At 34.7% G+C, this 14,643-nt stretch overlaps 1 protein-coding gene across 9 annotated transcripts in view; it reads left to right on the top strand.

The window, feature by feature from the left end:
- The window catches only part of pbx3b (pre-B-cell leukemia homeobox 3b), a 128,231-nt gene extending 120,811 nt beyond the window's left edge, over positions 1-7,420 (top strand). For 5 of the 9 annotated variants that reach the window (XM_077715364.1, XM_077715360.1, XM_077715363.1 and 2 more), the window contains 5 exons: positions 995-1,160; positions 2,240-2,317; positions 2,748-2,860; positions 3,974-4,063; positions 6,294-7,420. In XM_077715364.1, coding sequence (XP_077571490.1) covers positions 995-1,160; positions 2,240-2,317; positions 2,748-2,860; positions 3,974-4,063; positions 6,294-6,386 — 540 coding nt within the window. In that variant the 3' untranslated portion in view covers positions 6,387-7,420. The remainder of the gene's footprint in view (positions 1-994; positions 1,161-2,239; positions 2,318-2,747; positions 2,861-3,973; positions 4,064-6,293) is intronic. The other 4 variants (XM_077715365.1, XM_077715367.1, XM_077715366.1 and 1 more) reach the window with 2 other exon arrangements.
- The last annotated feature ends 7,223 nt before the right edge of the window (positions 7,421-14,643 follow it).

The raw sequence follows: 14,643 nt of genomic DNA, 5'->3' as shown, positions 1-14,643 counted from the left end.
AAAGTCGTACAAAAATATATTAGTCGCACTGGAGTATAAGTCGCATTTTGAGTAGAGCAATTTTTTAAATTATTTTAGAAATCAATAACAAACATACTTTAAAGTAACAATAGTATAATGGCCAAAACAAATCCAACAATATTTAGGTCGCCTTAGACCACATGTGTCAAAGTTGCGGGCCGGGGGCCAAATTCGGCCCGCCGCATCATTTTGTGTGGTCCGGGAAAGTAAATCATGAGTGCCGACTTTCTGTTTTAGGATCAAATTATAATGACTAGTATAGATGTCTATTAAATTTCCTGATTTTCGCCCTTTTAAATCAATAATTATAATTTTTAATCCATTTTTCAGTGTTTTTAGTTAAAAAATCATTTTGCAAAATCTAAAATAAAATTTTAAAAAACCTAAAATAAATATCCAGGGCTGTTAATCCAGTTCTTTTAATCCATTCATTAAAAAAAAACAAATATTATATCTAAAATGGCACTAGAGTATTTATCTTAGGCCAAACTAGTAAAAAAAAGTACACCTTATAGTCCAGAAAATACAGTCATCTCTTTAGAATCTCCAAAAAAACAAACTTTATTTGTTGATGTTTCAGTCGAATAATCATTTTTAATTCATCTTATTTTTTTCCTCCACCACTCACTCTTCTTTGTACATCAACCGAGGGGAGGGGTGTCGTACCCTTAACAGACAGCCACGCAATAACGGACATGTCGAAGCAGCAACGGGGGGGCCCCTGGTGTTTGGGTTTTGTCAGGAGACGGAGCCCAGAGCGTGTCAGGCTCCCATCCATGAGAAGACACAAGTGGCTCCTTATTATGGCTTAATTAGCTTGTGTACCCAATGGACATTGCTGCAGGGGTTGGGAATTGGGTACTTGATGGACCCAAACATGACATCTTGAAACAGTCACACTGCTCAGTGCACGCTGCTGTGGCTGCTTGACGTCTGACTCCTCTGCTCCTCCCCTCTGTGCTCTTCCACGCAGGTATCCAACTGGTTCGGCAACAAACGGATCCGCTACAAGAAAAATATCGGCAAGTTTCAGGAGGAAGCTAACCTGTACGCCGCCAAGACGGCCGTAAACGCCGCACACGCGGCAGCAGCCGCCGTGCAGAACAGCCAGGCTAACTCACCTACTACACCCAACTCTGGTAGGCACTCCTACATCATGAAGAAGAGATGAAAAAATGCAAAAAAAATATATAGACGACCCACGTTACACCTCGGGCTTTAACCCGTCTCCTGGTTGTTGCGTTCCTTTCCTTCTATCCACCCTATTCATACTTGCGAGAGTGACAGGCTCAGCTCCCAGCTTGGGGATCATAGTGTCTCTCGTCTATAAGACACTTGGTTTCCCGAGAAAACTCATGCATAAAAGGGAGCGTTCCTGTTTCGTGAACCGAAAATACATGTATTTTTGGAAAAGAACAAAAAAAAAAAAAACAACAACGCATATCTGAATATTGCCATGAGATTTGTTTTTGCTTGACTTTTCTGTCAACCGGTTGTCATTTTAAATGTAATGGTACGTAGTCACGTAGAACGACACGTATTTTATTTTTTTATTAAGTGTAAACATGGAAGCCAGGAGCATTTTTTCGCTATGTTTGTTTAGCATTGTAGAATGTCAAATGCGATCGGGATTGGACTGGGATAAAGTGTGACCGGACGTTTGGTCGCCCGGACGTTTGGTCGCCTGGACGTTTGGTCGCCTGGACGTTCGGTCGCCCGGACGTTTGGTTGCCCGGACGTTTCGTTGCCCGGACGTTTGGTCGCCCGGGCGTTAGGTCACTGGACGTTTGGTTGCTAGGATATTTGGTTGCCCGGATGTTTGGTTGCCCGGACGTTTGGTCGCCCGGACGTTTGGTCGTCTGGACGTTTGGTCGTCTGGACGTTTGGTCGCCCAGACGTTTGGTCCCCTGGGTGAATATAATTTTGAGAGCTGGTTTCAACAGTAGATATTTAGATATTAAACTCTCTCATGAATATAATTTTGAGAGCTGGTTTCAACAATAAATATTTAGATATTAAACTCTCTCATGAATATAATTTTGAGAGCTGGCTTCAACAGTTGTCAAACATCCGGCGACCAAATGTCCAGGTGACCAAACGTCCGAGTGACCAAACGTCCGAGCGACCAAACGTCCGGGCGACCAAACGTCCGAGTACCGGGATGAAGTACATCAGGATTTGGTAAGCTTATGAAGTGGTCCCTTTTTCTTGCATCCAGGATTCCAGATGAAAGATGAAGAGTTTCAGCTGGATTCTGCAGAGAGCAAAAACACTCTTTTAACCAACATGTTTACTGGTACTGGTCTTTTCATAAGATTCTTCTTGTTCTTATCATCTATCATGTGATCCCCCCACCCCACCCCGTCAGCCCGTGTTAGATTGAGAGTAGATGATGTGGAGAAATTGGGAGCTTCAGCGACCAACCACATGTTAGAGACCCTTGTGTTTATGTGATTTTCACTCCATTTGTACCCTCATTTTAATGGAAAAAAATAGAAAGCCTTTCTCCAGTCTTCTTCTTTGTCAAACCATCCGTTGATTTATTTTGCTTCTTTTTGATTTCCTCCTTCACTCTAGTAGTTGCTTGCTTTATGAGCATAGTTGTACTTGTCTCTTTGAGTTGGGTTCCATTTATTCACACCCGTTTGCGTGTGTGGCAATGTGCATTCCTATTATTATATTCCCCCCGTTCATGTTATTCAGCTACTTACATTTTCCTTTTCTAGGTTCCTCAGGTTCTTTTAACCTACCAAACTCTGGGGACATGTTCTTGAGCATGCAGAGTCTGAATGGGGATTCTTACCAAGGGGCACAAGTCGGAGCCAATGTACAGTCACAGGTAGGATTAACTATCAGGGACAGTTCCTCACTGATAGTACGGAGAACTGTCCTTGTGTTGCCTGTGTACTGAGCCATCCACAGTACAGTCTGAAGTACATTGATTCCCAAAAAAAAGTGGGAAAATTTGTCCAAATTTTAACAGTTAGTGGATTAATATTTTTTTTCGGATGGAGAAATATATGTAAGAATTCCAGACATCCTTAAGTGAAGGTTTGGTGAATGCGTTTGGCTTTGACTTGAGCTCTTGGGTTGGTATTTTTTGGGTTTTTTTGGTAATGTGTTTCCCTTTTTGTTACTGTCCTTGAAAAATCTGTTTTGTGTCATTGTGAAATTGCTTTTGGTTGATGTCTATTATTTTTTTATTCTTAATGAGTAGATGTTCTCACTGTGCATTTACAGCTATGATATCAAGTTCTCTTTTATTTTTAATTATTTTTTTAATCTATAACAGGGGTGTCCAAAGAATTTGGTCTGAGGGAAAAATCTAAAGATGAAAATTTTTTGCATTTTCTTTTGTTAATTGGAGGAAGTTCATTGGTTGAAAAAAATGGAAAATATGTCAGTTGACAGCAAAACAGTAAAGAAAATAACAACTTTAATCGTATTATTATTATTATTATTATTATTTTATACCCACAAGTATATACCAAAGCAATATAAAACTTACAATCTCCATTTAATGTTAAAACTAAAAAGTACGACCCAACATAGGCTGAACTGTAGCTTCTTGTGCAGGCTATATTGAAGTAAAATCCCCAATTTACTGCCTGAGCCATAGTTTGGACACCCCCAATCTATACCATATACACAGTATAAAACTATATATTAAGTAATTATGAATACTATAGATCATAATAAATACTCTAAGAGACTAATTGAGTATTTTAATCCCTTAAAAACAAAGACATTGATTATGGTAGCAATAGTAGCATTTATACTCTTAGAAAATCTTATGAGTTTTATTAGGAATTGTTGTTTGCTCGTTTTCTGTCTTATGGAATCGTGACACTCTTTCACCCAAGTTGTTTTTCACTGCGCATGTTTACAGTGAGTGTTTCCTCGCAGCTATTCACTAAATTAAACGGTTTGTCCACCTTGTCTGTCCCTTCAGGTGGATACCCTGCGCCATGTTATCAGTCAGACGGCAGGATACAGTGATCCTCTTGGTCGAAATCCTATGTACAGTCCACACACTTTAAATGTAAGTACAGTAACTAGCACTAATTTATTTATAGTTGCCTATAGGGTTACACTATACTATAGCATGTTACATTATACTGGTTAGCGACCATTCCAGTTGTTTAAATGCTTTTCACTGTAACGTAATGGACATTTTCTACACTTACCCCAAGTAATTAATAAGAAAAACCCAAAAAATGGATGTATTGATACTTCATTTAAATATTTTCTATTCGGATAATCCTCACAAGCGTCGCAAGGGTGCTGTAGCCTATCCCAGCGAACAACAGGCAGTATGCTGGGACTAGACTACCATGAATTGGTTGCCAGCCAACTGGATAGGATTGGATAACTTTATTTATCCCGTATTCGGGAAATTTCGTTGTCACAATAGCAAGAGGGTGAGAATACAGACACAGAAAAAGACATTTTAGACATAAATAGATGGGTAATAAGTAAGTTAATTAATAAAATTTGCCAGGCACATTGAGACTAACAAAAATGGGCAATTTTTCCATGTTTTTGCGGTTTTTGGGAAACAAAAAGGTTCAAATCCACTAATGGATTGAACCATTGATCTCAGAATTTTGAGATGTATGTGCTACCTGTATTTAATCCACTTGGCCAATCAGCTGCAACTTTGTATACAAGTCGGTTTTCTTGTGATTTAACTAAATTCAGTTATAACGAAATATCCCGAATACGGTATGAATAAGTTATCCAATCCAAGACTTTTAAGATAATATTTTCTCATCAGTAAATAAATGACATAACATCTACTCTTTCATTTACGTCCATACTATTGAATCCCTAAGACATAAAAGCCTGTTCATAATATACATGTGTGAAAAACAGTCAACAGTTTCTATTCGCCAAAATGTTGTGGTCCGTGTAGGCAGCTCGCGGTGTCATTTTTTCCCCCCCGTTGAAGCCTTATTACTCTAAGCTTTTCCGACATGTCTCCCTCTAGCTAGATCAAGTGCTTTTCACTTTCTCACAAGGTTTCTCACTTCCATGTGAACTGTAGACCTGTGTCTACTGGCTCCACGAAACTCTACACAATCCCGATTTAAAATAGCGATGAGCACTACTGAGTCATACTCGTCTTCAGGATCAACCTAAATAAGAACAAACCAGAAAATCCGACAGTCACAGAAAGCAAAATCTATGCTCTAATATAAGTTGTTGTATTACTTCTGTTTTTTTTTTAAATCCAGAAAGTGCTTCGTAGACATATTAGCATAGACTAACCTTTAGCGTTGTTGACGATGACGTAGACGGATCCAGTAAAGGCTAGGTCATGCCTAGAGCGAGGCAAAATCAGGCTGGCTAAGACTGGCTCTCTTGGCGAGGCCCTGGCTTGTCACTTCCATTCAGCTCCCCCCACCTCAGCCAGGACCAGCCCTCCCTCTTTCTGACTGGCAGGAGAATATGTAGCGACAAGCTGCCGGACGCTGCGGAATTCTGTTCGGACATTGATTTGCATCATCTCTCCCATTAGATGGCAAAAAAAATTGTTCTATGCAGATTTGACGGCTCAAGGCAAGCTCAAATTTACTACAGGTTGAGATGTATGCTCCTGTGATTGGTTGGTTACAAATTGAGGGTGCCTACATTTGGCTGGGATCCAGCACCCCCATAAAATGGTATAGAAAATGAAGAGACGGGAGTTAACGTAGTGTAAATTGGTATTGAGTTCAAAATGTGTGAAGTACGAATAGAGAAGTTGCTTTGGCTAAAATGCATTATATCTAAAGGGAACTACACATTCACCTCTAGAGCCAGCTATTGTTGATTTTTTGACATTTTTCTTATAAGTTCTTGCAATTGGGATGGAAGAATTTGGAAAATTAGGTGGCAACAGTATTGTCTTAGGTCAGGTGTTTGTGTTTTTTTCAAATATCTGACTTTTGGGGTTTTTAGTCCAATTATTTTAGGGATTGGTTAAGGTTTCAATTGGTTTTGGTGGTGTTTTGCAAGCCAATGACGATTTTGTTAGGTCTTAACACTTTAAATTGTCTTTAGTGTGAATGATTGTTCATCTCCATTCAATTGACTGGCAACTAATTCAAGGCTGTATAATTGGATGGGATAGACACCAGCACCCCCATGGCCCTTTTGAGGATAAGCAACATAGAAAACGAATCAATGAATGATTTGGTTTTGCAGAATTTCAGGACTGTTTTGGCTTTAAAAGTATCCTAACTGTATTTTAGATGAGGTATCTGATAATTATGGTCTTTGTGTTTTAGACCAATGGAGGTTGGCAAGATGCAACAACTCCATCTTCTGTGATATCTCCGTCTGAGGGACCCGGCAGTGTGCACTCGGATACCTCGAATTAATCCACTCGCAATGCATTTCAGCCTCAAGTTAGGCATAAACTTTTAAGTCTAACTGCATAACTGCAGAAGACGTCCATACCATTTTCTTTTTTTGGAAATTCCACAACAATTTTGAATCAACTTTTCATCATTACGTTTTTTCGTCCAATTACTCAAGTTTAAGCGCACTTATTTTACGTGCCAATATTAAAAACCCTCCTGCTATTCGCCCAATGTTATTTTTATCTTCTGTATTAAAAATACAGAACGTGTTTATTCACTTGACATTTGAAATGTCAAATGTATCCACTTTTATATTTGAAAAACACTTTGCTCTTTTTGAATGAATGGATAAACGCAGCTGTTCATGTAATTGTTCGCAGCTTTTTTGTGATTACTTCCATCATTTAATTTACTTTACTACTACTGTACACATGAGTACAAGCCAATAATTACTCGCAGTATGAAACATAAAAACAAGTTTTTGATTGGATTTTACATGATATGACACCATCTCATATTTTATGTGATGTATATATGTAAACATTTTTTTGTACTGCTTATGGAAGCCATCCAATCACCAACAGAAGATCCCCCAGTGTAACAAAACGTGTACAAATCCAAACTTAAGAGTACTTTGAAAAAAGAAGTACATCCCAACAATCAAAACACAGCTTTATTGCCTCATTACAATCCACGCCAACAAATTCCATCGTTTCCGTAGCTTACAGTGCTCACATACTACCTCTAAAAAAAAAAAAGATATTTACAGTGTTCCCTCGCTATTTCGCGGTTCAGTTACCGCGGACTCAGAGCTTTGCGGATTTTTTGGGGGAAAAAATACAAATATTACATTGAAACAACATATTTTATCATAGTTTTTTTGTTATAACATGAATTTCACTCTACCTACCCGTATTCTATATGGTGTACTGTATACAGGGGGGTAAAAAATAAATAAAAAATTAAAAAATAAATAAATAAAAAAAATTAAAAAAATAAATTCAATTTTTTTTTAATTATTTTTTTTAAATTAAATTCAAATTAAATATTTTTGAAGGGAAATTCCCACTTACTACTTATCGCGGGTGGTCCGGGTCCCCATTTACCGCGATAACCGAGGGAACACTGTACCATTTTTTTGCCCTACTTATTTTCTATTATTTCACTTGTTTTTGATAACATTTTTGCCACATTGTAAATGTTCTCATTCTCAATGTAATGTAATGTATATTTTAATCTTTTAATAAAACTTAGTTGCAACGTTGCAGCTTAAAAATGACAAAAATATTAAGTGAATCTGATAACATTAATACAATGGGAAAAAATGCAGAGCGAGTACAGTGTTGGTTTGTGGCTTTTATTAAAGGGGCGGGGTGCGATAATATTGTGATAAATTAACAGTAAAACTGTTGTAAATATTTGGGGGGAACAAAAACATTTTGAATGTTGCTCATCTTACTACTAAATCATACCCAAAAAAGCAAGAAAAAAATCATTATTAAGACTGTAATGCATAGAGGTTTCAGTACTATTCAGAACTGTATATTTCCAGCTCTGTTCAACAGGGTTCCAACTTTCTTTCTCTTTTTTCTATTGTATGTGATTCTGAAACTAAAAAGTCATGACAAATGATTTGTGGCAGTGATACAAATGTAATAAAAAAAATGTTTAGTGTTGCTTTCTAACCAGACGACAACCCTGGACTGAAAAGTCTTCTTTGTGGTAGTTGTGTAATTTAAAATATGAATAAAACTTTTGCTTTGATGACAGCATTATTTTTGATTTGTGATGTCTTATTACAAGAAAAGAAGACAAGAACACAAGAGCCATATATATATATATATATATATATATATATATATATATATATATATATATATATATATATATATATATATATATATATATATATATATATATATATATATATATATATATATATATATATATATATATATATATATATATATATATATATATATATATATATACTACAGGTGTGAAAGTGGCGGCACGGGGGCCAAATCTGGCCCGCCGAATCATTTTTTGCGGTCCGAGAAAGTAAATCATCAGTTTTAGTATGAAATTAAAATGAAGGCTATATTTGTATATTAAATTTCCTGATTTTCCCCCTTTTAAATCAATAATTGTCATTTTTAATCAATTTTTTTCTGTGTTTTTAGTCCAAAAATCATTTAAAAATATATTTAAAAAAAGCACAAATAAACATTGTTTTAGATATATAAAAAACTGAATATTCAGGGTTTTTCTAATCAATAATTGAAATATTTTCAATCAAATTTAATTTTTTTGGTGTTTTTAATTCAAAATGCATTTTGTAAGATTTAAAAATTCATATATAGATATTTTCCCTTTTCCACTATAATATTGAACATATTTAAAATATATTTTGTTTCCATTTGAAATGAAAAACAGGATAATAATAAATTTTACATTGTTACAAAAAAAAGCTTAAATTAACATTTCACTAAATCTAGAAAAACTGACTATTTGGGGCTTTTGATCCAGTTCTTTTAATCCATTTTTTTTTTTAAATCGAAATATTATATCTAAAATGGTCCGGCCCACATAAAATGGAGTTGACGTTATGCTAAATATGAAATCATTTTGAGTTTTTAATCCCATTACATTTCTTCTTGGCCATTTACATTAGAATCTATTAACGTAATATACATTTTCCAATTGATATATTTACTTCCTCAACTTCAAGCTTTAGATTTTAAGTACTGCACTCAGCAGAATTGGCCTTTAGAACCATTTAAGTAAAGACATTCCATTTTCCAAGATTACACCTATTAGAGAATTCTGGTAGGTTCATTAAAGATGACAATATAAGTGAGTAAAATGCACTAGGAAAAGCATGCCTCATTAAATATGGAGATTTAAAATTACATCACAAAAAAAGCACCAAGCAAGTGTCGATTAAATTAGAAAAAGATATCACTTACTGGTTAAGTAGCGATTTTATTATATTAGATAAAACATCTATTTTTTTGCTAATATGATTTAGTGCTTATTGGGCAATGTTCACAGAACCGTCTTATAATGTATTCTACTATAGTGGTTATGAATATTGAAATACTGATCATATTTTTTTTGTATTATTGAGCTGGTTTTCAGACAGATGTATTTAAATTCTATGAGTGTACACTATATTATATATAAAAAGTACATATAATATGCCTTAATTAGTCTTAGGCTAGAGTGAGGGTTGATAATAATAATTAATAATAATTTTTGATTTAGGAATCCATGCAAAAACGCAATTTTAAAAATATTTCGATATTAATTGACCTATAAAAAAATAAAAGGCAGCTAGTAAATATTTTTTACGCAATTGTTGTTTATTATAGGTCAAAGGTGTCCGACTCGAACCATTTTAGATATAATATTTATATTTTTTTAAATAAATTCATTAAATGAACTGGATTAAAGGCCCTGAATATTCAGTTTTTTTGTAGATCTAAAACAATGTTTATTTTAGCTTTTTTTGAATATATTTTTAGATTTTACAAAATTATTTTTAACTAAAAACATAAAAAAATGATAAATAAATTTTTTAATGATTTTTGGACTAAAAACACAAAAAAATGATTTAAAAAAATGACAATTATTGATTTAAAAAGGTGGAAAATCAGCAAATTTAATATACATCTATACTTCATTTTAGTTTGATCCTAAAACAGAAAGTCGGCACTCATGATTTTACTTTCCCGGGCCGCACAAAATGATGCGGCGGGCCAGATTTGGCCCCCCGGGCCGCCACTTTCACACCTGTGTTACAGACTACTATTTCTCATGCATCATAATGTGAGATATTTCCAACTTTAATTGTAATCAATGTTGATGATCCAAGTGTATTGTTTTTATAACTGAAATGTATTAACTTTTGTTACCTATTACCTTCATATAGTTAACAATAACATCTGGACTAGACCCATATACTTCACATAGTATAGTCCCAGTACCGACTTCCCACTTGTAGTAATAAGAATTCATTACATTTCCACACAATACACTTTGTTCTTACTCCCAGTCTCCATATTCATATTTAATATTTTGTGTTACCCACTGTATTAACAGCTGTGCCTTGTATATTTTGCCATCTGCAGACAATTTCCAGTACAGAGATTTGTAATAATCCCATGTTTTCTTCTTGCAACTCTCTCAATAGACAGCGAACTGCAAACTCTTGACAGGTACGCAGTGGGGAGACGGAGCGAGGAGGATTATTACTGCATTATTTAGTTTTCCTGAAATAAACACACACATTGGCTGCCTGGAATGATGTGTGACTATAAAGTCAGTATTGTGCTGTGTTTGCAGCGCCAGCCAATTATGATTTACGCCGGCCACCAAGCCAGCTAGCACTGCTTTCTTTCCTTCTCATAGCAAGAGCCACTTAGTACTGAGGATTTTCCACCTCTACCCTCTCATTTGCTCTGTATCTCCCCCTTTTATGACCTTTTTACATTCACCTTGGCTTGTTCTTCCACTTTGCTATCACCATCGTGGCTCAGGTTGCACTCCACACAGTCTAGTTTCAGTATAATAACTTGACACTTCACATTGCATTAGTCTTAGTCTTGACAACAAGGTTATGTGACCTATAGTGTCAGAGAGCATACACCATACTTGCTCGGAGAAGCTATTTATCAAGACAGCTTTGGGCCACCTATGATTCAGAGCAGAACAAATAAAGATCAGTTCTATAGAGGACATACAGTATTTGTACACAACCAAGCAAGGTAAATGTATTTAAATTGGGAAGGCTGGCTTTGAATCAATAGGGTTCGATAAAATGGTTTTAGGGTAATAGGTATAAGTAGGTGTTTTTTTGGGGGGGTGTAAATGTTGTGGATATTCTGTAATTTGGCTTTTTAAAGGATTTGATTGTGATAGACAGAATTCAGGTGTATTTTGCTGAAGGAAATTTTAAAGTACAAATGTGCAATTTTAAAGTACGAATGACCAATTTGAAAGTACAATCGACTAATTTTAAAGTACAAGTTACCGATTTTAAAGTACTAATGACAAATTTTAAAGAACATATTAATAATTTAAAGTACAAATTACCAATTTTAAAGTATAAATTACTCATTTTAAAGTACAAATTACTCATTTTAAAGTACAAATAACTTATTCTAAAGTAAACGACCAATTTTAAAGTACAAATTACCAATTTAAAAGTACAAATTGCCAATTTTAAAGTACATGACCAATTTTAAAGTACAAATGACCAATTGTAAAGTACAAATGAACAATTGTAAAGTAAAAATGACCAATTTTAAAATACAAATGATCAATTTTAAAGTACAAATGGCCACTTTTAAAGTACAAATGACCAAGTTTAAAGTAAAACAGACCACTTTTAAAGTACAAATGACCAAGTTTAAAGTACAGATGACCAACTTTAAAGTAAAAATTACCAATTTTAAAGTACAAATTCCAATGTACAACTTATAAAACAACCACGTAAAGTCTGTTTCTTCCAAAAATTACTTACTGTTATTTGCTGACAAGTTGTATCACAGAAAACTTAAGTCAACATGCAGTATTCCTTTATATCACAATATAATACATAGTGAGACTCAAATGTTGGACAAAACTTTATTTGCTTGATCACAAGCTGGTAAAAATATACCAAAAAACAGCCAGGCCAAAAATACAGAAAGGACAAGCCAAAAAAAAAAAATACACGTTGTATTTGCTTACAACAAACGTGACAAATTGGCAAAAAGTACTAAAACACAGAATTATATAAGTACTAATGACACTCAGGTATGTGCTCTCACTTGATTGGTGGAAACATGATTGCCATGACGTACAAAAAAGAAAACCACCAAAAATAAAACCAGATGGTAATCAATGCCGTTAAGGGTGACGTGTACGAGTCGGATATCTTTTCCCAACATTTTATGGGTCTTCAGGAGTATAAAAAAGGGAAAAAACGATGGGTCACTGAGCTGCTCTCTTTCATTTTATAGCTTGCGAGCAAACCTATGTCACCATTACACAATCGCAGCATTAGGGAAGGTGTTTATCTTATTCATGTCTCTCTGTCCACTTCCCTTGGGGTCCACTGGCCCCTGTCTGCTTCCTGGTGTTGTCTGGGAGTCCAAGTCTTTGCGGCACCAGGATCATTTTCCCCTCTCTAGCTCTTGTCACTTGTATGGGCTTAGCTAATTCATCTTGCTAATGGCAGGTGGGTCAGTTCAGTGCTGTAATTGTGATTTCTATCCACTTCTCAGTCTCTCTCTCTTTTATTTCTCTCTTAAAAACTACCATAGCTCCTTGATCTAAGAAAAAAATATATACATACCGTATTTTCCGGACTATAAGTCGCACTTATTTATAGTTTGATTTGACCTACAACTAAAACTCAAGTGCGACTTATATATTGTTTTCTCTCTCTGACCATTGGAAGCCTGCTATGTCTTTTTTGGGGCGTTTTTTGGTTATATTTAATCTGATTTTTTTTTACTCTTGTTACTTTTGCATGTTTGTTCTTGGTTTTTGATAATATAAGAAAAACTGCCCTTCCAAAAATGCGATTAATTCTGAAATTCAATTTTTTTTTGTCTTTTTTGCTGGTTTTTGGGTTGGTGCGACTTATACTCAGGTATGAGTAATAGTCGGAAAAATAAAGCATGTAAATACAAATTTTAAAAAAATGTAAACAAATAAGACCATATTTACATAGATTTTTTACATGCTCAGGTCATTAGATTTAATATTTTCTATTTTTATTGGTTTGAATATGACATTTAAACGTATAAAAATAGAAAAAATCAAATCTAATGATTTTTCTGCCTCCACACCTTTCAAAAATATATAAAAATGAATAGTGTTATGAATATAAAAATGTATATTTTATTTTTTCTATTTTTATACAGACATTTGAATCTCTCCAGAGCATTCAAAAATACATAAAAATGAATAATGCGATATGAATATAAGAAAATGTATTTTATTTTTTGAGCTAACAGGTATTTTTTTAGGAGAAAGAGTCACCAGAATAAAGTCAGCTCTCCGAGCTGTGCCGGGAGTCGCTGGGGCATGAATCTCTAGAGAACGAACGCTAGACTTGGAATGAGCCCGGGCTGATTTGAGTCAGGAGGAAGGTCGTCACCACACAAATGAAAAACATGAGAAGTGGTTCAAGGTCTAATCAAGTCCTCAGACTGCACTCACTGGGAGCAATTAAGTTCCTCCCCCTCGCTCAACAAAGGTAACCAGATCCTCCTATTGACATTCTCAATAAAAGGTCATTTATTGTACATGGACCAAGTGATCAGGCTCTATTGCCTTTGCAACCTCATAACAAAAATAACTTGGCTATAAAGGGGTATGTTATGGATTGTCTTTTGACCTGGGATGTCATTTGTATAAGTGAATAGCACATAGGAATTATTTATTTTTGTCGGATAAATAATCATTTAATGAAGTCTGTTGTTTTTCCATCCATGATAAAATATCATAATGAACAGAAATATTCTGAGGGTGTTTGTTCTTTTCGGACATTCATTTTTTCTTATTTTGCAAAACAAAAAAACGACAAATGAGCCTTTTTAGGATTTTTTTTATTTTTTATTTTTATGAGTCAATTTTACAAAACAAAAATGAAAAATGAGCCTTTTTCAATTTTTTAATTATTTTTTTTATTTGAGTGAAGTTTGCAAAACAAAAAAAACAGCAAAGGAGCCTTTTTCAGTTTTTTTAATTGTTTTTTTATGTGAGTCAATTTTGCAAAACAAAAAACGCTCAGAATTTGAGATGGTGAAGTTCAAATCAGGATTAGGTTCAAATCCTCTCTTTGCTTTTCTCAATTTCTTTATTGAGATAATGAAAGGATAAATATAACTTCCAAATTGTACATTTAAAAAAATATCAATATCAGTTAATTGAAAATAATTAAGAAAACTTTAAGTAATATTAATAAAATGTAGGTGCAGCATGGCCTTGTCAATGTATTTTAATATAAGGTAATATGTTGCCATTTTAAAGTACTTTAATGTAAATTACAGCAGTATTAGTGGCATACAATATTTGTATTTGCTTTGACTTGTTGCCTTTGTGTGTGTGTGTGTGTGTGTGTGTGTGTGTGTGTGTGTGTGTGTGTGTGTGTGTGTGTGTGTGTGTGTGTGTGTGTGTGTGTGTGTGTGTGTGTGTGTCACTCACCTGTTTCCCATGTCTCGTTAACCCTAATCAGTGTGTTGAAGTCACCTTTGTTTGCTCACTTTTTCTTGGGTCC

Source organism: Stigmatopora nigra, chromosome 4 (genome assembly GCF_051989575.1).
Source record: "Stigmatopora nigra isolate UIUO_SnigA chromosome 4, RoL_Snig_1.1, whole genome shotgun sequence".
NCBI classification, from domain to species: domain Eukaryota; kingdom Metazoa; phylum Chordata; class Actinopteri; order Syngnathiformes; family Syngnathidae; genus Stigmatopora; species Stigmatopora nigra.
Note: the sequence above shows the minus strand (reverse complement) of the source record. Positions and strands in the feature narration are given on the sequence as shown.